Genomic DNA, 26,040 nt, shown 5'->3' with positions numbered 1-26,040 from the left:
AAAAGCAACATTTTGAATGACAAATTTGGTTCCAGTTCTCTTTCGCAGATGCAGGAATTAATAAATGGCATCCTTTCTTCTTTATAGTCGAAGTTTTGCAACAGCTATGATTCAGCAGTTTGGCCAAGTGTGTTAAATGGAATCTGCTTGTTGAACACAAAGAGGGTTTTTCCAACTGGGGCTGCTCTTGTGAAGCAATACTGTCACCTAATCCAACCAAGAAGAGCAGTGCTAATAATACAGCAGAGAACTTTTGGACTGGCATCAGCCTTCTAATAATTCTTTTTTTATCTTGAAGTGCTAATCTTTTTCTGTATTGTCACCGCACTACTTACAAGGCTAACCATTGACGCGGAAGTGATAACAAAACGATTGGACTGTGTGTGTGTGTGTGTGTGTGTGTGTGTACGTGTGTGAGTTATGAGGACATTCACAGTTCCGTCTATACATTTCAACGCCAATCTCACAAAGCAGTAGCAATAAATGCTTAAAGGTAAGGACTTGAAGGCGTTCTGCTCGACTCCTTTCCACAGACTGACAGATTAGTAGCGTAAATAAACAAAACAGGCTGACGATCCTGAAGTGGAAACCAAAACATCTGTCATAAAATAACAGAAATGTATTTTAACCCAAGTACTGCAGAGTGACAACATACGCTGAAAGGAAATACTGTCCTCGTATATCTTTACACTTAACACCAATGCCGCGCACAAATGTAACGTTTAAACATGAGTGTCAGTGCTATCACTGTTTATTACTAGCATGTTTGACTTACCTTACCAAGAAAAATTGCTTGCAAAAACTTAAATAAAATACAATTCGCCCGTCGTAAATATTCGACCGAACGCAAACCCCTCCTCCAAGTCGTCTAGGAAGCAGCTTTCTCCTTTGAAAGGCAGTTCCCCTTCACCCGGGTGGGCGAGGCTTACCATGATCGATAAGACGTTCGCCCAATCCTATTGTCAAATTGTACCAATCCGCGCGTAAAAGCCGGCGTCTTTAACCAATCGGAGGCGCCCAGCTCACAGACGTCGCTCAGGAGACTAAAAGAGGAGGGTCTTGTAACTAAGGCACAAGGAGGGGTTTGGACTGACAGATTTGTGAGAATTTTGAGAATACAAGAAATGGTTGTGTAGTCGTTTTAGAATCTAAATGTACAGTACTGTATGTCTTCAGATTGTTGTGTTAAACGCGGTCGGCTTTCAGAAACTTGTATTGTGATAAGATTTGTTTTGGCGCAAACCTCATTTAAACGTATTGGAGCGTACTTCAAAATGACAAATCTAGAGATTTTAGATAAGGAAGCGATCCCTATCCGTAACTGAACCCATCCAGCCATCCATTTTCCAACCCGCTGAATCCGAACACAGGGTCACGGGGGTCTGCTAGAGCCAATCCCAGCAAACATAGGCAGGGTGCCAACCCACCGCAGGACACACACACAAACAGCACACACTAGGGCCGATTTAGAATCGCCAATCCACCAAACCTGCATGTCTTTGGTCTCTGGGAGGAAACCCACGCAGACACGGGGAGAACATGCAAACTCCACGCAGGGAGGAACCGGGAAGCAAACCCAGACGGGTCTCCTAACTGCGACGCAGCAGTGGCGCCACCGTGCCGCCCATCCGTAACTGAACCTCCCTTCTTAAACCAACTGCTTATTTCGGTGGGCTTGTCTGGAAATGAGATCCACCACAATGACATCACAGAGTTGTAGAAGATGTAAAGAATGAAACGACCTGTATTAAAGGAGTGCATCCTCCGAAACAAAAGAGCCTGTGTTCTGACATTTCAGCATACTTTGTCAGAATAGCATACCGGTAATGCAAACTGATAGCTATATCAATTCCAATGAGTTCCCGAACTGCAGATACCTACTGATAATATAAAGCAACATTACATTAAACTGAACAAACACTGCAGTGCATTAATAAAATATAGTATACACTGTGTGCACAATTGTTAGGCAAGTTGTATTTTTGAGGATTAATTTTAATATGGAACAAACACAGTGCTATCAGTCAATCCAAAATGTTAATAAACCTGAAACCTGAATGTTTCACAACGGAAATGTGAGTGTGAACATCATCAGGGGAATACATATGTGCGCACAATTATTAGGCAACTATTAGTGTGCAGATTTATTATGCAACTAAAGGAAAAATGAAAATTTTCCCATCTCACTTGTTTATTTTCATCTGTTATAGTGAGAATAATAAACAAACACCTCAAAATTTACAAATAAACATCTCTGACATTTCAAAATAAATCAATCAATCAATCAATGACCAATATAGCCACCCTTCTTTCCAATAACAGTCATAAGCCTTTCCATTCATGGAGTCTGTCAGTTTCTTGATCTGTTGACGATCAGCTTTTTGTGGAGCAGTGACTACAGCCTCCCAGACACTCTTCAGAGAGGTGTATTGTTTTTCTCCCCCGTAAATCTAGCGTTTAAGAAGTGCCCACAAGTTCTCGATAGGGTTTAGGTCAGATGAGGAAGGGGGCCATGTCATTATTCCTTCATCTTTAAGGCCTTTACTGGCTGGCCACGCAGTGGAGAACTTCGATGCAAGTGATGGAGCATTGGCCTGCATAAAAATCATGGTCTTTTCCTGTATCACTGTTTGAAGAAAGTGTCTTCGAAAAACTGGCAGTAGGTTTGGGAGTTGATTTTGAGTTCATCTTCAATGCAAAAGGTCCAACTAGCTCATCTTTAAAAATACCAGCTCATACCAGTACCCCACCTCCACGTTGGAGTGGAGCTCTGTGCCATTACTGATCCACAGGTCCATCCATCTGGTCCATCAAGAGTCACTCTCATCTCATCGGTCCATAAAACCTTTGAAAAAAATCTGTCTTCAGATATTTCTTGGCCCAGTTTTGATGTTTCAACTTATGTTTCTTGTTCAGTGGTGGTTGGGTTTCAGCCCTCCTTACCTTGGCCATGTCTTTGAGCACTGAACACCTTGTACTTCTGGGCACTCCAGGTAGGTTGCAGCTCTGGAATATGAAAGTACTGGAGGATAATGGGTTCCTGGTAGCTTCACGTTTGATTCTTCTCAAATCTTTGGCAGCTAATTTGCGTCTTTTGTTCTCAACACGTTTCTTGCGACCCTGTTGACTATTTGCAACAAAATGTTTGATGGTTCTGTGATCACACACCAATATCTTAGCAATTCCAAAAGTGCTGCATCCCTCTGAAAGACTTTTACAATTTTTGACTTTTCAGAGTCAGTTAAATCTCTTTTTTGGCCCATTTTGCCCGAGGAAAACTAGCTGCCTAATAATTCTGCACACCTTGATATAGGGTGTTGATCTCCTTAGGCCACACCCTCCCTCATTACACAAATACACATCACCTGACGTGCTTAAATCCAATAAGCATTCAAGTTAATACAGCTTGGAGTTGGAATATACGCATTAAAAATGATGATATGGTCAAAATACTCACTTGCCTAATAATTGTGCACACAGTGTATTACAAAATATGTTAACCTTGATACAAGCCATAGCTTTAAGAAAAGATTTTCATCTGAAAATTACCAAATCATTAATCTAATAGTAACACACTAACAGCATTATCATCATCGTAATGAAGATTTTTAAACTTTATATACCCACCCACAAATAGCGTGTTAACGTTCTGCACATGCGCATTAGCCCACAGTATGCCATTCTGATAGGTATGCTGAAATGTCAGAACACCTGCCCTACTCCATCTTCTCCAGTTTCTCTGTGGGATGAGACCAGGCCAGCCTGTCACCGATGTGGACCTCCCAAGTCTTTTTAGCAGTGCACCATATCCGTTCCCTGAATGGTGACCAGGGCGTAGAGGCTTTATTGGTGCTGCACTTTCTTCATTTTGCTTCAGCTTAATTGCAGACAATTAATTGTGCACAAGTCCTCTACCTGGGATTTTGTTATTTCCTCTTAGGGAAGAAACTGGTATGGGCACAGAGAGAACTCCACGTAGGGAGGACCCAGGGATTGAAACCCTGGTCACCTTTTTGTGAGGCAGCAGCACCACCGCTGTAACCATCATGGTGTAGACTTGGCCTCAGGATTAACAAGTCCTGAAAACATTTTCAGCCCAAGGACAGAAAACCTGGGGACAGGATCAAGCAGACAGGAGGAGGCATTAGAATTATTAATAAGTTCAGAGATGGCAAGAGAGTCAACAGGCGAGAAACAAGCGAGTCTTGATGATGGATATGGCAGATCAGAATGACTGAGTGACTGTGGCGTGGAGGGGACACTGTGATAGATTTCATCAATTTTGGTATTAAAGAAATGTTGTAAAGCTGTATTGGGGCATCATGCTAGAGGATGGGGTGCTGGAGGAGTTTTTTAAAGTTCTTAAAAGAGTTCTCGGCCTAGTCTTAGCACCATTTATGAGAGAGGAATAATAGTCGGAGCGAGCCGTGTTAAGGGCATCCCTATGTTTAAGTATGTGCTCAGGGTAAAGCTGTGAGGCCCGTTTTCTTATAAAGTTGTTCAAGATGCCGGCTAGTGGCTTTCATAGCTCGGAGCTCATCGGTGTACCAGGGACAGGAGCGGGAGGGCTGAAACATGCCTAGTCCTTAAGGGAGCAAAGATTTCTAACAGTTATAAAGGGAAACCATGTTTTCAGGAGAGGGAAGACTGTGCAATAATGCAGAAAGAGACAAAGACAGAAGGGAAGCAGCACATAAATCAGAATTAACAGACCTAATGTTGCAATAGGAAACAGACTGTTTCTTGACAGATGTAGTGGTAATAATGCTAAAGTTACATTCAATAATCTTATGATCAGAAATACCAGAGAGCGAACCTGAGACAGAGACATTAGTCAAGCCATTTGGACAAAGCAAGTCAAGAACATGACCCTGAGTGTGAGTGGCGAAATCCACACGCTGTGTCAAGTCAAAGCAATCCAAAGTTGAGATAAACTCAGCTGTAAGAGAGCAGTTGATATCAACACGAATATTAAAATCACCAAGTAAAATTACAGCAGGGCAAAGAGATGAGATTACAATGAGAAGTTCATTAAATTCAGACAGAAAGTTCACCACAGATTCGGGAGGGCGATAAACTAACAACAGCAGCACAGGAGGGGAGGAAATCATTTTAATAGTAATATATTCAAAAGATATGACTTCAGAAAAGGAGAGTTCCTTCATTGTCAGGGTAGAACTATAAACCACAGCCAGGCCACCCCTCAGGATGGACCCCTCAGGACGTCCCACAGGGCAGCTCGATCAAATGAGTCGAACGCTTTGTGAAAATCGACAAAGGCTGCACAGAAACTCTGCTGATATTCGCGTTTGCGCTCGATGAGAACCCTCAGTGCCAGGATGCGGTCGATGGCAGACTTCTTAGGCGTAAAACCAGACTATTCCAGTCGCTGGTAGGTGAGCAAGTGATCACGGATCCTATTGAGGACGACCCTAGCAAGGACCTTACCCGGCACCGAGAGCAGCGTTATCCCCCTGTAGTTACTGCAATCCAGGTGTTCACCCTTCCCTTTCCAGATAGGGACGACAAGTCCCGTTTTTCAGTCAGTTGGGATGATGCCAGTCTCCCAAATGGAAGGAAAGATTGCTTGCAATGCCAGGAGGACAGCCTAACCACCAGCCTGGAGAAGATCGGGATCCCCTCAGAGTTGCTGGATATCATGGCCGGCCTGTCCACTGGTAGCGCGAGTGTTGTGCAGAGTTCGAGGCAGACCCTCTGTGTTTTTTCCAGTTGATTCTGGGGGTCATCAGCGGTCTGTTCTGCTCCTACTCTGTTCAATGCTTGTATGGACTGGGTGTTGGTCAGGGTCGTGGGGTCCAGCGGCTGTGAGGCATCTGTTGGTGAAGAAAGATTCACAGATCTTGACTTTGCTGACGATGCTGTGATCTTAGAGTCAATGGAGGTTCTGATCGGGGTGCTCGAGGGACTGAGTGAGGGGTCTGAGGGTCTGGGCTTGGGAGTGTCCTGGATAAAAACTAAGATCCAGGCTTTTAATTACCTCTTGGGCACGGCCATCAGCAGTGTGTCTGTCTGCGGAGAGAGTGTCGACCTCATCGAGAGGTGTACTTACCTCTGCAGTGACAGTCATGACTCTGGTGACTCTTCCTATGAAGTCAGTAGACGGATTGGGAGAGCATGGGGGGTCATGAGGTCGCTGGAAAGGGGTTTGTGCCACTCCCGATACCTGCAAAAGGTCGAAGGTCCAAGTCTTTAGAGTCCTGGTGCTTCCTGTCTTGCTGTATGGTTGTGAGACATGGACACTAACCAGTGACCTGAGATGAAGACTGGACTCCTTTGGTACTGTGTCTATCCAGAAAATCCTTGGGTACCGTTGGTTTGACTTCGTGTTGCTCATGGAGTCCCGAATGAGGCACATGACCTGCATTGTGAGGGAGCGTCAGTTACGGCACTATGGCCATGTGGTTCTTCAAGGGTCATCCGGCTCATAAGATCCTCATTTTTGGGGACCCAAGTGGCTGGAACAGGCCAAGGGGTCGCCCACGTAACACCTGGCTGCGGCAGATAGAGGGTCATTTCCGGAGGGTAGGACTGGACTGCATGTCTGACTGGGGTGTTGCCAACCGGGATCCTGAGTTGTTTCGCCGTGTAGTGGGTAGGCCAACGTGCTGTACCAGTGCCTGCTCCCCAATTTGACTTGACTTGACAAGCCACCCCCTTTTCCTGTTAACCTGGATTTAGGAGACAGCAAGTTTAAATGTAAATAGTCACCAGGTTGTTGCCAAGTTTCTGTAAGAAGAAACATGTCCACTTGCTTCTGGGAGATGAGGTCATTAATCAGTGAGGTCTTGTTAGTGATGGAGCGAGTGTTCAAAAGGTAAAGAGACAAGAGGCCCTTCATAAATGGCAAAGGTCTGTCATCTCACACCATCCCACTGTGCATCCTGCAGTAAGGGCCTTGTTTTATTTTTCTCATTGGCTTCTATTTTTGTTTTGTTGATTAATTTAATCTGTTTGCTTCCCGAGTCGGCACAGGGCCTTGGGGTGCCAGGCCAGCAGGGGGGTGCAAAACCCCTCCTTGAGCTCCCCACCCTTCGGTTCCAGGGTTGCAAGCCAAGAAAACACCCATCCCCATTTGCGCTTGTCAATTTCGAACTTGGAGAGGCGTCAGCTAACTCTTTAGAATTACCACCCAGGGCAGAGGATGTGGACCCACCTGTGCTTGCTGCCCCACTGGCTTTCGTAACAAGACACTGCGGATACCATGTCTTAGCCGTATCGCTGGCAATACAAGTCCTGTTAATCTTTGTCTCACCTCCAACACCTCCAGACAGACTGTTTTTAATGAAAACATCAAGCCTTGTCCTCCGTTGCTGAGGTGTTTCACTTGCACATCCTTGAGCCGCTGCGTTTTCTTCGTTTTCGACATCGTGTTTCTTCATCTGTGGGGTTTGCTTGTTTGCTGCCCATGGGTCTTCCATAGTGAGAAGTGAGGTGCATTCTTACGCCATCTAGTGGCTGTGGTTGAGAGTGAACAGAGCAGACTGCTCCATCCATACACACACAGGTCGTTCGCTTAAGTATGTCTAAAGGTGGCACCAAAATCTTTCAAGTGCTTAGGGCCTCTAAAGGACTTAATCCGGTTCGGGATGAGCTACGCAAGTTTTCAATTAGGATACTGGAATAACAGCTGCTGAAAACCGGACTTTTTTTCTCAACAACACAGCAAGAAATACGTCAGCCGGTAAGTCATTTTCCAAGCCGATATATCCTAACACAGGGTCATAGGCGTCTGCTGGAGCCAATCCCAGCCAGCACAGGGCGCAAGGCAGGAAACAAACCCCGGGCAGGGCGCCAGCCGGTCGCAGGGCACGCACTAGGGACAAGTTAGGATCGCCAATGCACCTAACCTGCATGCCTCTGGACTCTGGGAAGAACATGCAAACTCCACGCAGGGAGGACACGAGAAGCGAAGCACGAAATACGTAATTGACTTAAATTCATTTTGAGGCCATTTCATAAAATACCAGCTAACATCCAAGAGAATCACACACAGTGGCGGCTGGAAATCCTTCAGTGTGACACATTGTGAAAATAAAAACAAAATGAATAACTGGTAAACTATTTAGTCTTACTGATAAGTTAACAAAAGGCACGCACTAAATATAATCAAAACGTACCATTTATCCTAGTATATTTCAGTTCGACTGTCCATAATAAAAAGTCAAAATAGCGAATATGCTGTCAGAAGTGTTCACCAGAGTGAGCTGTGACTGTCCCAGTCGCTCGCAGCGTACGCCGTTCTGATTGGCTGTCGCACAGGAGGCGGATACCGTCAGACTATAGCGCATCAGATGGATTGGTCGAGTCTAGTTGGGCGGCACGTGAGTCTAAGGACAGCGCGCAAGAAACAGGAAGTGCGGTTTACATAAGAAAAATAAAGATCGCGGCTGCCTAAACATTCCGTTACCAAATGAAGTCTGCGTGTCAACGAACGTTCTCGATGTAGAGGTAAGCAGTTTTTTGTACTGTCAACTTTATTGGGAATGTTTGTAAAGCAACAAGGCGGTGCCGTAGCGGTCTTTCATTCTGCTCTCCTCCATACCGGGTGACATCAGGTGATGCCAGGTTGACCCCATCGGCTCGTTTTGACTTTTACCTCAAGCTGGAACATTAAGCGTCAGTCGTGTTGGCTGCCCCAGCTTGGCTGTGATTATTACGCTTGCATGACTTTCGCCTAATTTTAACATTTGAAAGCGCAGTGTCCTGACTCGTGATGGAGATTCTGTTGGGCCTTGTGACGAGTCCCGTGGAGTTCCTCCTCGGGCACAGACAAAGTAAACACAGTTGAAGAAGAATGAAGTCCAGACTTGCCGGCTACATCAGAAGACCGGAGCACGACTGTCACGTCACGATCAAAGCAGCTGCGGCTCAGAGGAGTGCGCCCCTCTGTGCTTTACAGACACAATCTCGTCGGTTATTTCAAACTAAGCACTTTAGTGTTCGGTTGTGTCCACCCAGTGAGGTGCATGCGAGCACAGAGTAAGTGAGGATCACGACTGGGCAAATGGAACTGGTTAAGAGAAAGCGAAGACACCACAAGTTGGAAAAGATTCGTTCATACTGTAAGATCGGAGCGGTGGGTGCGCACGGATTTTCCGTTCTCTTGAAAAGCTCCCAAGGCTTGCGTGTTAGGTTAGGTGGCCAATTGACATGAGTCAAGGGAGAGGGAGCATGGACATGTCATAGGAATGTGCTAGTGATGGACCGGGTTTTGTCCTTGTTGTGGTCCCAGCACTCCAGGGCTAAGTACCAGTTTGGCTTTAGTCTAGTGCTAAATAATGGAGGATTAGAAAATGAAAGAAAGGTTACAATTAGGTCATCATATGATGTGTAACAGTACAGAAAGAGAAAACCATTAGTGGCGAGTCACAAATATGTAATTCTTTTTTTATTCTCTTTAATTAAGAGGTAGTGTTATTTACCTTCATTTGTCACTAGTTGTCCCTGTGCCTCCTGGTCTGGCCATGGTTGGGTAAGCTGCGCATGTTGTTTTTCGCAAGCTTGCATCCCTCCTGTATTTGCACAGTGTGGCGCAGTGGTGAAAGCTTTGAACTTCAAATCCTGAGGTTGTGGGTTCAAATTCCGCTCCCGACAATGGGTGACCTTGAGCAAGTCTCCTCACCTGCCTGTGCTCCAATTGGAAAAACAAAAGGAGTGTAACAGATGTTATCTCTAGGATGCTGTCAGTGACTTTGGATAAAGACATCAGTCAAATAAAAATAATGATAATGTTAACTCTAAATTCACTCAGTACTGTATGTGCGAGGCTGCCAAGTAGTGCACCAGCCTCCCAGCCTGGCATCGGCTCCTGTCTTGTGTCTTATTCTTCTGGGGTGTTATCAGCTGGGATCCTGTAGCTGGAAAAGGCAAATGCAAAACATGGAAGGATGTGCAGTAGGGCTGTGGATGGGGTACGTGTTTGGAAGGTGTTCACAATAGCGAGACACCGTCTGAAAGATAGGACTTGTGTTTCTTTGCTGTTGTCAGCAGATGAATGACTTCACCTAAAAATGCAATATTTTTAATTTGTAAAGAAAGTTAGCGCAAAAGGTAATCTGTTAATTATTTTACAGTGCCTTTCATATCCACTTGTCTATCAAGTAATGATATACTGCCTTTCATGTCTGTCTCTCATATATTGACTTTCATATCCAATTGTTTATCTATTGATGATATAGTGCCTTTCATATCTATTAATCATCTACTATAGTGCCTGATCTGTCTGTGTATAGTGCCTTTCACATCCACCTGTCTGTCTGTTGATGCTATAGTGCCTTTCACGTCTATCTGCTTGCCTGTCAGTTGATTGTATAGTGATATCCATCTATTTATGTATTTCCTCCCATATTCCTATACAGTGATGTTTATATCAATCTCTCTTCTGTCAATCAATGATATAGTGCCTTTCATATCTGTCAGTCATCTAATATAGTGCCTTATCTATCTATCTGTCTGTCTGTCTAGTGCAGACAGTGTGGTGTAGTGGTTAAAGCTTTAGACTTCATACCCTGAGGTTATGGTTCAAATTCCGCCACCATCACTACGAGACCATGAGCAAAACAAAAGAAATGAAACCAATAGTATTTCAAATGTTGTAAGTAACTTTGGATAAAGGCATCAGCCAAATAACAATTAACATAAATAAAGTGCCTTTCATACGCGTATATGTTGTACAATCTTCTAACATGGTCCCTTTTCCATAGTGCCTTTCATATTCATCTATCAGTTATTGAAACTGTGCCTCTATCTATCTGTCTGTCTCTCTGTCTATCTATTATATAGTGCCTTTCATATCTATCTATCTATCTATCTATCTATCTATCTATCTATCTATCTATCTATCTATCTATCTATCTATCCATTATCCAACCCACTATATCCTAACTACAGGGAATCTATCTATCATATAGTGCCTTTCAATTTATCTGTCTATATATATATATATATATAATTATATATATATATATAATTATATATATACATATATATAATTATATATATAATTTATATATATATATATATATATATATATTTTTATATATATATATAATTATATATATTGTCACAGATGGTCGGGGTCCTTATATTATATATATAATAATATATATATATATATATAATATTATTATTTTATATATATATTATTATATATACCTGTATATCTTGTCCGGGTGGGGATGCCTCTTCACTGTCAGAACAGTACCTCCCCCGGGACACTGGGTGGCAGTGGTGCCTCAGATTCCCGCAGGGCTCCATGTGAGATGGTTCTCTACTACCCTGTTGGGATCCGCCAGGGGGTACTGCAGTTGTTCCAGAGCCTATGTGGGCAGTTCATCCACCACACCTGGAACACTTCTGGGTGGGATATAAAAGGAGTTGGCAGCCACCACTCCGGGAGCCAGAGTTGGGAGGAGGGAGACAAAGCTTTCCGGAGAGGAGTGGAGGAGATAAAAAGAAGCAGCATTGTGGTGACTGTGCTGTTATTGTGCTTGTGGGAACCGGGAACGTGTTGCTCACAGGCAGAAGAAAAAGAAATAAAACATTTGTTTTATCGGTGTGCCTCCTGCATCTGCCTGTGTCAGGTTGAGTGCTCATATAGTGCATTTTGCCACAACATATAAAAAAAATGTATGTCTTTATGCTTTTTGCGAGAGAACGACTTAATGGATTTAGATTGGGTTTTTTTTCTATAATTTGCTTGAACATTCCAGTTGATTTTGCGCTAAGTGTCAGAGTTTGCTTGCAGTTCTGATTTATTTGTGTGAATCTGTGAGACAGACAGTGGGCCGAGGGGAATGTGAGCACAGGGCCCTCCTCAGTCACATGCCAGCCTCCATTCCAGTCGCTCTGCCTGTCGCCACGTGTTGGAGTGCACCTCGCCTCCACTTAGCTAGCATTCCTTGTTTGTTCAGCAGAAAATATCATCTAGAGATTGTTAAGGAGTAACGTTTTTGAGAGAGAGATCTGAGCTACGTGTGTTTTAGAGGGTGGCTGCTCATTGGCAGAGATATCACGGCCACGTGCTTTTCTCTTTTATTTATGCAGCTGCACAATCAAATTTATTCAACTTTACTTTTATAATAATTGTTCAATATATTATCAATTTGATGTGATTTGTTGTTGATGGTTTTTTAATGTACATAATATAAAAATATAATCATTGTGTAGCTGTGCTACTGGGGATTGAAACTTCAGCTCCCAGCAGTCCCTGCAGTGGCTGTTATTGGTGATCTTCTGAGGGAGCAGGGCCTGTTGGGTACAAGGAGGCCAGCGTGACATTTTAAAGGGGCCAGTGATCCCAAAAGTAGAAGAGTATTTTGTGTTTCGTGTCTGAAGTTCCTGTCTGTCTACCTTCCGTTCTGATACCTGTGGATTCTTGTTTTTTCCGGGATCGTCTCTTGTTTTGGGTGTATGGTCTGTCTGGTGTCTTCCAGCATTTGAGGACTGTACGAGGATTAGTTGTCATCCTGTGAAGAAAGGAGCGCTCCTGATCCCATTCACCCTCCTCATTTCATATCTTTACATTCCCATTTGATGTGCTGATCTCTGGACTATCTACCTCCATCACTGCATTTCATCTGTTGCCGTTTTCCATGGACTTTATAGGGAGTGTTTATTGTATTGCCGTAAAGGGACTTGGGTGTGATCGTGGTTTTCATTTATTATTATTTAATACATTCTTTATTTGCTGTTTTATTACCAGTGGCTTTTTTTGGCTCTGCTTGTGAGTGCGTGCGGGTCGGGATAAGGCTGGGTCCATCCCTGGAATCTACTCCAAAGAAAAAAAATAAAACGGTGTGAATCTTAGCGGCACCAAACCGCTACAATTGTCTTGCGGTTTACTCCTCAAATATCCGTCCCCATATCTGAGTATATGAAAAAGTCTAGGGGAGAGCACTCCTGATTTGTAATCTTTCTGGTGAACACAAATACCATATCCTCGGTACAGAAATGTTCCGGTTTTCTGTCTCATACGCTTTTCTTGCATATGTCTCAATCTTATCTGAAGCGGATGTGTCAAGTTGAATTGTTCTTCATGGATTCTTTCTCTCTTATTCAGATTTCACGGATTTTGAGATGGCTGCAGATGAAATGTCCTCTTCGTCTGCTTCGGCATTGGACCTCAACTCTGAGAATTTGCACTCTGCTACCAGTCCTTCCCATCTCACCCACTTTAAGCCGCTCACTCCTGAGCAAGACGAACCCCCCTTGAAGTCGGCATACAGCTCCTTTGTCAGCCTCTTTCGCTTCAGCAAAGGTAAGCTGGCATTTTAAGGACACAAACTTGTCGGTGGTGCATGCTAGCGCTGAGTTTGTCACTGTCACCGTACTTGAAGTGCACAGAGCAAATTACAAATGTGCCGTTAGGTGTCTGCAGCAGAGATGGGAAAGCAACTGACATCCTGGAGGCTCCTGTCCTGGTAGATGTGGGAAATAAATGACCTTCTCTCTGCATTACTTGACTTGAATGCTGGTGTAGAAAAATTGTGTCACTAACAGAGGATTGCAAAGGTTCCTTTAAGCAACGTGCAGAGCTGGATATCTGCCCTTTCCTCATATCCTCTGTTGTTTTTTGTTTTAAAGTCCCCCTTGGGGACAACTAAAGTGACATCTCATTTAATTTGTCAGAATGAATGACTTCAGGTGTTCAGACAAAATGCAATATTAGATAAAGGGAGCAAGAGGAAACTTATAACAGCATTTCTGTATTGTTACTCAAGTATAAGTTGGGTCTTGAAACCCAAAAAATCGATCATAAAATCAGACCCCGACTTATACGCTCGTTCAAAAATATGACACTTTTTTTTTTTTTTGTACGTCTTCTTGCCTCCTCCAGTCTCACATCAGTTTCTCGGACACATCGAATTTTGTTGCAGCAGCGAGTTTACCAATTTGTTTCGCCACTTCAACGACGTTTAATTTCAAACCAGCTTCATATTCTCTTCTGATCGAACGCTCCATCATAGATAAGAGTTTTCCGCATTCAACTTATACGACTGACATTATAAAATACAACAACAACTTCTTCTTCTTTTGGCTGCTCCCGTTAGGGGTCGCCACAGCAGATCATCTTCTTCCATATCTGTCTGCCCTCGTCATCTTGTTCTGTTACACCCATCACCTGCATGTCCTCTCTCACCACATCCATAAACCTCCTCTTAGGCCTTCCTTTTCTTCTCTTCCCTGGCAGCTCTATTCTTAGCACCCTTCTCCCAATATACCTAGCATCTCTCCTCTGCACATGTCCAAACCAACACAATCTCGCCTCTCTGACTTTGTCTCCCAACCGACCAACTTGAGCTGACCCTCTAATGTCCTCATTTCTAATCTTATCTATCCTTGTCACACCCAGTGCAAATCTTAGCGTCTTTAACTCTGCCACCTCCAGCTCTGTCTACTGCTTTCTGGTCAGTGCCACCGTCTCCAACCCGTATAACATAGCTGGTCTCACTACCATCCTGTAGACCTTCCCTGTCACTCTTGCTGATACCCGTCTGTCACCAATCACTCCTGACACTCTTCTCCACCCATTCCACCCTGCCTGCACTCTCTTCTTCACCTCTCTTCCATAATCCTCATTACTCTGTACTGTTGATCCCAAGTATTTAAACTCATCCACCATCGTCAACTCTAATCCCCTCATCCTCACTACTCCACTGACCTCCCTCTCATTCACACACATGTATTCTGTCTTGTTCCTACTGACCTTCATTCCTCTCCTGTCTAGAGCAGATCTCCACCTCTCCAGGGTCTCCTCAACCTTCTCACAACAACAACATTTATTTCTATGGCATATTTTCATACAAACAATGGAGCTCAAAGTGCTTTACATGACAAAGAAATAGAAAAAAGACAAAATATATAATTAAATTAGGTAACACTAATTAACATAGAATAAAAGTAAGGTCCGATGGCCAGGGAGGACAGAAAAAAACCAATCTCCAGACGACTGGAGAAGGAAAAAATAAAATCTGAAGGGGTCCAAGGCCACAAGACCACCCAGCCCCCTCTAGGCATTCAACCTATAAATGACCTCAATCAGTCTTCATTGTATTCAGGGTTGTCATGGAAGGACTTCATGATGACGGTCACGTGGACTTCTGGCCTTTAATCCATCAATGGTGGTGGCACAGATCACAGAAAACCAGAAAAAGAACAGAAGAGAGAGTAGGGGTTAGTATGGATTTTGGAGCCACCATGAATAATAATCATAATTAATTGAATATACAGAGCATCAGGATTTAACTAAGATGAAGCTCTGAGAAAGCCATGTTAAAGTAAAGTGTTTTTAAGTGCGCTATCATATCAGCCTGGTGAATTCCTATTGGCAGGCTATTCCATTTAGGCTCATAACAGCAGAAGGCCGCCTGCCCACCTCACCACTTCTTTTAAGTTTAGCTCTTGGAATTCTAAGCAGACACTCATTTGAAGATCTAAGGTTACGATTTGGAGTGTAAAGTGTAAGACATTCCAAAATATAAGATGGAGTGAGATTATTGAAGTCTTTGTAAACCATAAGCAGTATTTTAACGTCAATTCTAAATGGCACCGGTAACCAGTGTAGTGACATCAAAACTGGGGTGATGTACTCGGATTTTCGTTTCTGAGTTAAGATTCTAGCAGCTCCATTCTGCGCTCGTCGCAATCGATTGATGTCTTTTTTTGGGTGGTCCTGAGAGGAGTGCGTTACAGTAATCTAGTCGACTGAAAACAAAAGCGTGAACTCATTTCTCAGCATCTTGCAATGTTACAAGAGGTCTAACTTTTGTTATATTTCTTCAGTGAACAAAATGCTGTTCTAGTGATCTGATTAATACATGATTTAAAATTCAGGTCACAGTCAATAGTTACCCCTAAATTATTTACCGCTGTCTTGACTTTTAATCCTAATGCATCAAGTTTATTTCTAGTAACCTCATTATACCCATTATTGCCAATCACTAAAATTTCTGTTTTCTCTTTATTTAGTTTAAGAAAATTACTACTCATCCATTCAGAAACACCAGTGAGACATTGGGGTCAGTGAATCAAGAGAGTCGGGGTCGTCAGATGCTATTGCTAATACAGCTGTGTGTCATCAGCATAGCTATGATAACTCGCATTGTGTCCCGAGATAATCTGACCTAACGGAAGCATGTAAATCGTAAAGAGCAGCGGACCAGGATAGAGCCTTGTGGAACACCATATAGAATATCAGGTGTCTTTCAGTTATAATTACCACAACTAACAAAGAATTTTCTACCTGCCAGGTAGGATTCAAACCAATTTAAGACCCTGCCAGAGAGGCCCACCCATTGACTAAGGCGATTTCTAAGAATATTGTGATCAATGGTATCAAATGCGGCACTCAGATCTAAGAGGATGAGAACAGATAGACGGCCTCTGTCTGCATTGACCCGCAAGTCATTTACTACTTTAATGAGTGCAGTTTCTGTGCTGTGATTTGTTCTGAAACCCAACTGAAACTTATCAAGAATAGCAGGTTTATTGAAGTGGTCATTTAGCTGCATAATGACGGCCTTCTCTAGAATTTTACTTAAGAAAGGCAGGTTAGAAATAGGGCTAAAATGTTCAAAAGCAGAGGAGTCCAGATTATTTTTGTTGAGTAGGGGTTTAATTACAGCAGTCTGAAGACAGTTTGGGAAGACCCCCGTATCTAATGACGAGTTTACTATGTCAAGAATATTATCAATTAGCACGGCCCATACTTCTTCTTTGAAAAAATTTGTTGGTATTGGGTCAAGGACACAGGTGCAAGGTCTCAGTTGAGAAATTATTTTATATAAATCAGGAAAATCTATCCTGGTGAAAGAATTAAATTTGTTTATAATAGAGTACTGGGGTTTAAGAGGATCAGTATTGGGGAGATGTACTATTTTATTTCTAATATCGCTAATTTTGTGATTAAAAAATACAGCAAAAGCCTCACAGGTTTCACGGGAAGATTTTTGGAGGCATTCCATTGAGTGACCTGGATTTAGCAGACGATCAATCGTAGAGAATAAGACTCTGGGATTACTAGCATTGTTATTTCTAATTCTAGAGAAACAGCAGTGCCTCTCAAGACGGACTATATTGTTGTGTTCTATTATTTTAACCTTCAAAATCTCATAATGGACAGTCAGTTTAGTTTTTCTCCATTTACGCTCAGCTCTCCGGCATGTTCTCTTTAGATCAGACACTCTTTGGGTCTTCCATGGTGTATACCAGAAATTTTACAATAAAATCAAGTCCTGACTTTTCCGCGAGTATATACAGTAATGAAGGTATCCAACACCCTGTATTTCTTGTGTGAAAAGATAATTGCCCCCTTAGTTTAGTTTCTCCCTGAAAACTGCAAACCAAAGCTCATTGCTAATTCAAACGCTGCCAGCCCTGTTGAATCTGAATGTCTCTCTGTAATCACCCTGACCATGCCAGTGAACTCATCACCACACCAGGCTTCGATCAAAGGGAGTTCCAAAAGATATGAGAAGAAAAAAATGGTTGAAGCTTGCCAATTAGAAAAGGCTTGCAAAGCCTTATCTAAGGCTCTGGGACACCAGCGTACCACAAAGTGAGCCATTACCTCAAATGGAGGACATTCTGGCCCGCCAAATGGACCTCCAAGTTTACAGCGACAGCTCATTTAAGAACATTAGGATAATCTAGACGAGAACATCCATTTAGCCCAACAAAGCTCGCCAGTCTTCTCCACTTATTTCTTCCAAAAAAACCAAGTTGAGTTTTGAAAGTCCCTCAAGTCTTACTGTCCACCACACTACTTGGTCACTTATTCCAAATGTCTGTCATTCTTTGGGTAAAGAAAAACTTCCTAATGTTTGTGTGAAATTTCCCCTTCACAAGTTTCCAGCAGTGTCCGCGTGTTCTTGATGAACTCATTTTAAAGTCACCGTTTCGATCCACTGGACTAATGCCCTTCATCATTTTAAACACTTCACTCAGGTCTCCTCTTCATCTCTGTAAAGGCTCAGCTCTTTTCATCTTCCCTCATAACTCATCCCCTGTAGCCCTGAATCAGCCTCGTCGCTCTTCTCTGGACCTTTTCTAGTGCTGTTATGTCCTTTTTCTAGCCTGAAGACCCAAACTGGACACCCAGGACTCCAGATGAGACCTCACCAGTGTGTTATAAAGCCTGAGCAGAACCTCTTGTGACTTGTACTCCACACGTCAAGGTGCTATATAACCTGACATTCTCTTAGCCTTCTTAATTGCTTCTGAACAATGTTGGGAAGTCGATCGCTTAGAGTCCACTATGACTCCTAAATGATTCTCACAAGGTAGTCTCCTGATTTTCTGACCTCCCATTGTGTATTCAGACCTCACATTTTGACTTCCTATATGTAATTCTTTACATTTACTGACATTAAATTTCATCTGCTGCCACAAATCTACCCAATACTTTCTGCTATCCAAGTCCTTCTGTGATGATATAACGAATTCCAAATTATCTGCTAATCCACCTATCTTGGTATCATCTGCCAACTTAACCAGCTTGTTCCTTATAGTCCTATCTAAATCATTTATATTTATTAAAAATAGCCGCAGCCCTAGCACTGTCCCCTGCTGGTCACCACTCTTAACATCACCCAATCCTGATGAGGTTCCTCACACCATCACCCTCTGCTTCCTGTGTCTGAGCCAATTCTGCACCCATCTAAAACATCACCCTGAACTGCCACTTGTTTTAAGTTGATGCCCAACCTCTTATGTGCCACCTTATCAAATGCTTTCTGAAAGACCAGATTAATAACATCATCTGCTGCTCTCTGGTCGTGTCCTTTTGTTGCCTCCACATAGAATTCCAGCATGTTAGTAAAACACGACCTCCCTCTTCTGAGCCCACGCTGACTGTTCACTGACACTCCTGTTCTTGCCAAGTGTTGCTCCATCTTATCCTTAATAATTCCTTCCATTCATTTTCCTGTGATGCATGTTAGGCTTACTGTCCTATAGTTGCTTGGATCTGCAGTGTCATGGGAGATCCCAGTAGAGCATCCAAACAATTGCAGGCCTCTCTAACTTCAGCTAAGGTCAGTGTCCAGGACTCCACAAAATGATCAAATTGAGCTGAATGGGAAAATAGCAAGGTGGAAACCTGTGCTATTAAAAGAGCAACATCATCACTATTTTGCAACATATCAGGAAGAGGGGCACATACTTCTTCACAACACTATATGTGCAGTGAGTGGGGAGCCACTTCAACCACCAGTAATGTGAACCACCCACCTGGATGATGGAACAGCAGCCATTTTTGCACCAGTCTGATCACCACACATGAGCTGTTAGGTTGTGAAGAGAGAGACAGTTAGAGGCAGGGGATGATTAGGGGGCTAGAATGACTAGGCCATGGTGGTGGGCAGTTTAGCCAAGACATTGTGTTACACCCTGCCCTTTATGAAGGATGTCCAGGGATCTTTAATGATCACAGAGAGTCAGGACCTCAGTTTTACGCCTCATCCCATTTTAGCAGCGGTGTCACTGCACTGGTATCCACATTCAGACCACAGAGTAAGCGCCCCCTGCTGGCCTCCCCCCATACCTCTTCCAACAGTAACCCAAGTTTTTCCAGGATGGTCTCCCATCCAGGAACTGGCCAGGGTTGAACAGGTTTAGTTTCAGGTGGATGACCTCATCAGAAGTGCATGTGCTGTGGCTGCTGGTCCTGCTTTAAGACTGGGCAGCTGATTGAGGTTATTGGCAGCTTGTCCCCTTATGGCAGTGGAAATGCTGTCCTTTCCATTTGTGAATGTGTTTCAATGAAAGCCATCTTGTAAATTGTCAGCTTTAGGGCAGTGTGGTGGCTCAGAGGCTGGGGATCTGCACTGGCAATCGGAAAGGTTTCCAGTTTGAACCCCATAAATGCCAGAAATGACTCTATGCCGTTGGGCCCTTGAGCAAGACCCTGAACCAGCAATTGCTCCATCCTGGTTATGACGTTTATCTTCAGCAGGTCCTCCAACTTACAGGGCAAACTTGGGGGTTGGTGGCAGGATTGGCACTCCAGCCACCGTCAAAAACCTCGGAGTGTTCCAGTGTGGTGCTGAGGTGTCACCTGCTGTTGCTCAGGTCCCAATCTGGGTGGTTCGACATGTGGTGGGTGCAGCAACGTCCTATCAGCGTCTGTTCCCAACCTCATCTTGTAATGTGTCAGCCTTCACCCCCTCTGAAGTGGCTTAAGCAGTGTTTGATTTTGGTGTCATGGCTGTCAGTCAATTAATCGTTATTTTAAATCACGCCCTTGTAAACGATTACAAATCACTTGACAGAGCAAACAAAGGGGGTTATGGGCCAAAACAAGATTACAGGGCCCTTCAAATTTGTTTTCTAAGATAAACTTAATACCTTGTTGCGTAAAAAATGCCTTTTTGGTTGATAAAACCTTTTACTGTTTGCAGGGCTGTTGGAGTCTCCACACTTAATCGTTTCATTTGGAATGCTTGGTTGTCTAAATCTGTCAGATTAGTTTAAAGATTTTCTTTATGTCCCGAGGGGCAGGAAATCGATTAAAAGTGCATGTGAGTGTCATGTCCAGATAGGCAGCGAAGTATCAAGGCAGCCTGAGCCAGCTTGGTCTAGGACAGGGGTGTCCAACTCCGGTCCTGGAGGGCCGCAGTGGCTGCAGGTTTTCATTCTAACTCTTTTCCTAATCGGTGATCAGTTTTCCCTTCATTTTAATAGCCTTGTTTTTAAGGATTCACTCCTCTTCATTAAATGGCAGCCAAACAGAAATGAGACGTGAAATGAGCCGACAAATGACCAGCTAACCTGCCAGTTTCACTCCCAACCAGTTCCTTAATGAGAAGCCACTTCTTGCTGCTGTTTAATGCCATTATTGAATATCAGGACTTGTTGCTGCTCTCATTCTGCCACAGCACACTGTTGATTTTCTGTTTTTTCTAAGACCACCATCAAGATGTTTTGGTGACCTGAGCAGACCAACATGGCCAAGACCTTCACCTTCCTTCATTTTCAGGTTTTTTGTGTCTCATTATTATTTGGCTGCTCATTAAGGAAAAAGAAACAACTAAGGGGTCTGAGTCACGTCACGTGATTTAGTTAGCTGAAGGTTGAGTTACGATGACCCATTACATACCACTTTAGTTTCTATGTGATTTTTCCTGTTACTTAAATGAGTCATTTAAAAAAAAAAAATGTTTTATATCTATAAGAATGTCAGTTAAAATGAATGGATCGTTTATTTCGTCTCTTATAAATGTTCATCGAGCGTAGTGGACCTCAGTTTTACAGGAATTCTCCAATCGGTAAGAGAGTAAATATTTTATTCTCATTTCATGATTTTTACTCTGTTAAAAATAATTTTTCTTTTACATATTTATAGAATTTCGTGATCTTGGCCGCAGGTGGGGCGGCCTACCAGGCTGCAACTGGGGGTTGGGCACCGATGGTGCTGGGGGGCTTGGACCCCAAGTATAAACATAAATAATAATAATAATAAATTTAATGGCCCCGCCTTGCTCCCTTTACTGGAGATTTCCATTTTATTTGTACCATATTTTAATCTTTAACCACTAAACGAAGGCGATTACAAGCAGTTAACTAATTAATGAGCTCTCACACAAAATTACGAAAATAAAATGTGCCAAATTCAAACAAAGAAGGGCACGGAATGGAACTCTTGTCTTATCCCTCAAGAATTCATGGACTCCCCAGATTCTGACACCCTTTGTGGGTTTTAGCTGAGGTCTTAGTGGTTGATTTCTGAGTTATTATTGGCAGCTAAAAATAAAAATCTTATTGTTCCCCTTAACTGCCAGTATGTGTTCACCGCGTGTGACTAAAGTGATAAAACGAGCCTTTCCTACTGTACTGTACTGTACTCCGCTTTATTTTGGCTTTCCTTTTTTTTGTTTTTTCTAGATGAGGGCAGGCCTGCTGCAGCACCAGGGAAGACTGAGGTGGCATCTGGTTACCAGCAGCAGATGCCAAGAGGACCCTGGTCCAGTCCAAGTCACTCAAGCAGATCGCAGTCTGTGAGGTCACCGGTGGCACATAAGAAACAACATGGAGCAGATCTTCAGAGACGCAGTTCTGCGGTTTCAGGTAAAACATCCTAAACTCACACACAGCAATGAGAAGAAGACGTGACCGGCTAGGATTTTGCTGAATATTCAAAGAGGGTGTATTTTGAGTGACTTGGAGAATTAGCTTGTGATTCACTAGCCAATTAGCCACAGAAACCTGATCTCTAAAATGCCATGTAAGGCCTCTGAGAAACCAGGTTAACAGAGGATGATTTCTTCGTGAATAACCCGATTATGTGCCCATGTCAACCCTTAACTGAGTTGTTACTAAGGATTTTGTAGTCTGCGCGCGTCCATTGCGTGTCCAACCTCTGCGTGTTTTTGTTTCACACACACTTTCAGCAGCCACGGGTAGAGACGTCCACAAAATAAATTTCCAGAGTCAAATGCTCGGCCATTCGCTTTATTCGTTCACCTGGCTGATATAACCTGTCTCAACATCTTAGAAATACTTACATTTGTGTTGATGAGCTGAATATAAAGTGCTAAGGTCAGCAGCACAATCTCGAGATCTGTAGGGTAACGGGTTAAAAGTAACACGTGTCACATAGTCCGATTAGTTTGTAAAGCAGCGAGAAAGCCCTCAGTGTTTATCTTACTGAGGTCAGAATACCTGCATTATTATTATTATTATTATTATTATTATTCCAGAAGTAATAATAATAATGATAATAATAATAGTAATCTATATATATATATAAAAGCCAAATACCTCTGATTCACTTTTCACAAAATCGCCCAAACCATGAGGACTTGGGACTTGAAATTTGGAATGTAGGCTACCCTTGGCTCATCGGTGCTTGATAAAAAACGGTTTTAAAAATTTCGTGGTCCAAGCGTGAAATTTCTTATAGGTTTTTAGACCCGTTTGTATGTCTGTCCGCTCTTCACGAGAGAACTACTTCACAGATTTAGATCGGGTTTTTTTCTATAATTTGCATGAACATTCCGGTTGATTTTTGCGTCTTTCTCATCGCACTAAGTATCAGAGTTCGCTTGCGGTACCAATTTATTAGCGCGAATCCCAAAGAGATTCATTGGACTGTGGGGAGGGGGGGCGTGGCCCTCCTCACACCCACGCCCCCCTTAACTCTGCTTCATTATCGAACGAAAGAACTACTTAACGGATTTTTCTATAATTTGCTTCCACATTCTGGTTGATTTTGCAACTGCTCTCATTGCGTTAAGAATCGGAGTTCGCTTGCAGGAGAGATATATTTGCGCTAATCTGAGACAGAGGCTGCGGGCCGAGGGGAAGGGGAACAATGACATCAGGAGTAGAGAGCTGGACGGGGCCCTCCTCTCTGTCCTGCGAAGCCACAGGGGACAGCTAGTAGGGTGTAAGGCAAGAAGCACACGTACAGTTAGGCGAGTGTTTATACTGGGCTCAGTCACACATCTAAGCAAAAATGAATTTGCTGCGTGCAAACCATCAATAGAAACCTATAAATAAAGTTATTTATAAAACACAAGAGAATTATTATGAGTTCCTACACAATGTAGGCCCTGAGCCACTTGTGGTCCCTCAGCAGTTTCATGTGCTTTGTTCCCACCGCCCAACAGGAACTGTAACTTTATGCAAAATATGTGTGATTGTAATGCGGTGCAAAGTGAGGCGCGATTTGGAGTTATATGGTGACATTGCCACCCCCCCACCCTTAGTGCTTAGGCATGCTGTAAACTTCATGGGAGAGATCATTGCTTCAATGTGGTACATGACGTGCTGCACCCACTGTATAAAGAGTGAGCCAGTGTGAGGTGCAGCATGATTGGGAGTTCACAGGGAACAATCACAACTTCACGTGCGGGAGATTAACGCTTCAATGTGGCTATGAACAGTGATGGCGGTGCAAAGAGGAAACAAAGTCCTCCACCTGACTCCACTCCTCTTGTCTCAATATAGCCTATACTGTCAGTGCAGAGTCATCGGAGAATTTCTGCAAGTGAGATGACCTTGTGTTATATTTATAGTTGGAGGTGTACAGAAGAGAAGAGGAGACAGGCCTGTTCCTCGTGGAGCTCCAGTGTTGCCCACACAGTCCTCGCGCCTCACAAACTGTGGTCTGTCTAACAGAGAGTCCAGTATCCAGGACCCCATAGGCTTATCCACCTGCATATCTCGGAGTTTACCCCTTAACAGGGGTGGCTGGATTGTATGGAAGGCACTGGAGAAATTGAAAAACAGAATCCTCACAGTGCGACCAGCTTTGTCCAGCCTTGTGAAGCAGATCTTTGTCCAGTGGGCAAACTGCCGTAGGTCCAGGTGGTCTACCACAACAGGACTCGTATAGTCCAGGGCCAGCCTCTTAAAGGTCTTCATGATGCTCTATATTATATCAAATTTTATTAGGTGGAGTGCTGGCTCTGAGCTTAGGGATCTACACTGGTAATCGGAAGGTTGCCAGTTCGAATCCCGTAAATGCCAATTGGGACTCTGCTCTGTTGGGCCCTTGAGCGAGGCCCTTAACCTGCAATTGCTGAACGCTTTGAGTAGTGAGAAAAGCACTATATAAATGTAAAGAATTATTATTATTCTTAGAGTATAAGTCCAAAACTTCTAAAAAAAACCCATTCATTACATGTATTAATATTGCACTATATGGACCAAAATATTGGGACACACCTCTTAATTATTGAATTCAGATGTTTCAATCAGACCCATTGCCATAAGTGTATAAAATCAAGCACCTAGCAATGCAGTCTTCATTTACAAAACAAAATGTGTCATTCTGAAGAGCTCAGAGACTTCAAGCGTGGCACTGTGATACGATGCCACCTTTGCAATAAGACAGTTTGTGAAATTTCATCTCTGCTGGATATTCCAAATTCAACTGTAAGTGGTATAATTGGAAAGTGAAGTGTTTAGGAACAACAGCAACGCAGCCATGAAGCGGAAGACCACGTAAAGTCACAGAGCGGAGGCAATGATTACTAAGGTGCATGGTGAGTAAAAGTTGCCAACGCTCTGCTGATTCCATAGCTGAAGGAGTTCCAAGCATCGAACAGAGTGGTGTAAAGCACACCTCCACTTGACTATGGAACACTGGGAACATTTTCTATGGAGTGATGACGAGTCTGGAATTGGTGGATGCCGGGTGGACGTTTACCTGCCTAACTGCATTGTGCCAGCTGTGAAATATGGTGGAGGAGGGATAAAGGTGTGGGGCTGTTTTTCGGACCCCTTCCTTCCAATGAAGGGCAATCTTAATGTTTCAGCATACCAAGACATTTTGGACAATGCTATACTTCCAACCTTGTAGAAACAGTTTGGGAAAGGCCCTTTTCTATTCCAGCATGACTGTGCCCCAGAGCACAAAGCAAGGTCAATAAAGACAAGCTTGGATGAGTTTGCTGTGGAAGAACTTGACTGGCCCACACAGAGCCCTGACCTCAACCCCACTGAACACCTTTGGGATGAACTGGAATGGAGATTATGAGCCAGACCTTCTCGTCCAACATCAGTGTCTGACCTCATAAATGCTCTACAGAATGAATAGGCACAAATTTCAATGGAAAGAAACACTCCAAACTCTTGTGGAAAACCCTCCAAGAAGAGTGGAAGCTGTTATGGTTGTATCTGTTATGTTATTATTTGTTCGATTGAGTTGCATACCACTGTAATATTCTGCATTTCAAAAATAAAAAAGAAATGTTTATATTAGAAGAAAGAACAGGGATGGGTAGATTTTAATAGATGGATGGATAGACAGATACTTTATTAATCCCAAGGGGAAATTCACATACTCCAGCAGCAGCACATGCTAATTAGCATATTGTATAGTTTATGTGGTATAGGACAAGAAAGAAAAGGGATGGGTAGATTTTTATATGCTAATTAGCATATTGTATAGCTTGGTGTGGTCGAGTGAAAAATGACATGCTGGAGAAAATGAAATGTTCAAATGTTACAGAGACGCTGTGTGACACAAATGAAGTCAAATCAAAACGCAGATGGCCTCTTAGGGCTTAGATG

At 43.2% G+C, this 26,040-nt stretch overlaps 2 protein-coding genes across 6 annotated transcripts in view; one reads left to right on the top strand and one right to left on the bottom strand.

Annotated features, from left to right (window-relative positions):
• idh1 (isocitrate dehydrogenase (NADP(+)) 1) overlaps nucleotides 1–896 on the bottom strand; it is a 37,859-nt gene extending 36,963 nt beyond the window's left edge. Inside the window, exon 1 of the mRNA XM_039755303.1 lies at nucleotides 776–896. The gene's annotated coding sequence lies outside the window, so the exon portion shown is untranslated. The remainder of the gene's footprint in view (nucleotides 1–775) is intronic.
• Nucleotides 897–8,347: 7,451 nt separating this feature from the next.
• Nucleotides 8,348–26,040, top strand: part of pikfyve (phosphoinositide kinase, FYVE finger containing) — a 163,411-nt gene continuing 145,718 nt past the window's right edge. For all 5 annotated transcript variants that reach the window (XM_039755300.1, XM_039755302.1, XM_039755298.1 and 2 more), the window contains exons 1-3: nucleotides 8,348–8,469; nucleotides 13,082–13,279; nucleotides 21,904–22,086. In XM_039755300.1, the coding sequence (XP_039611234.1) occupies nucleotides 13,099–13,279; nucleotides 21,904–22,086 (364 nt within the window). In that variant the 5' untranslated portion in view covers nucleotides 8,348–8,469; nucleotides 13,082–13,098. The remainder of the gene's footprint in view (nucleotides 8,470–13,081; nucleotides 13,280–21,903; nucleotides 22,087–26,040) is intronic.

The sequence above is a fragment of the Polypterus senegalus genome, chromosome 6, assembly GCF_016835505.1.
Source record: "Polypterus senegalus isolate Bchr_013 chromosome 6, ASM1683550v1, whole genome shotgun sequence".
NCBI classification, from domain to species: Eukaryota; Metazoa; Chordata; class Cladistia; order Polypteriformes; family Polypteridae; genus Polypterus; species Polypterus senegalus.
Note: the sequence above shows the minus strand (reverse complement) of the source record. Positions and strands in the feature narration are given on the sequence as shown.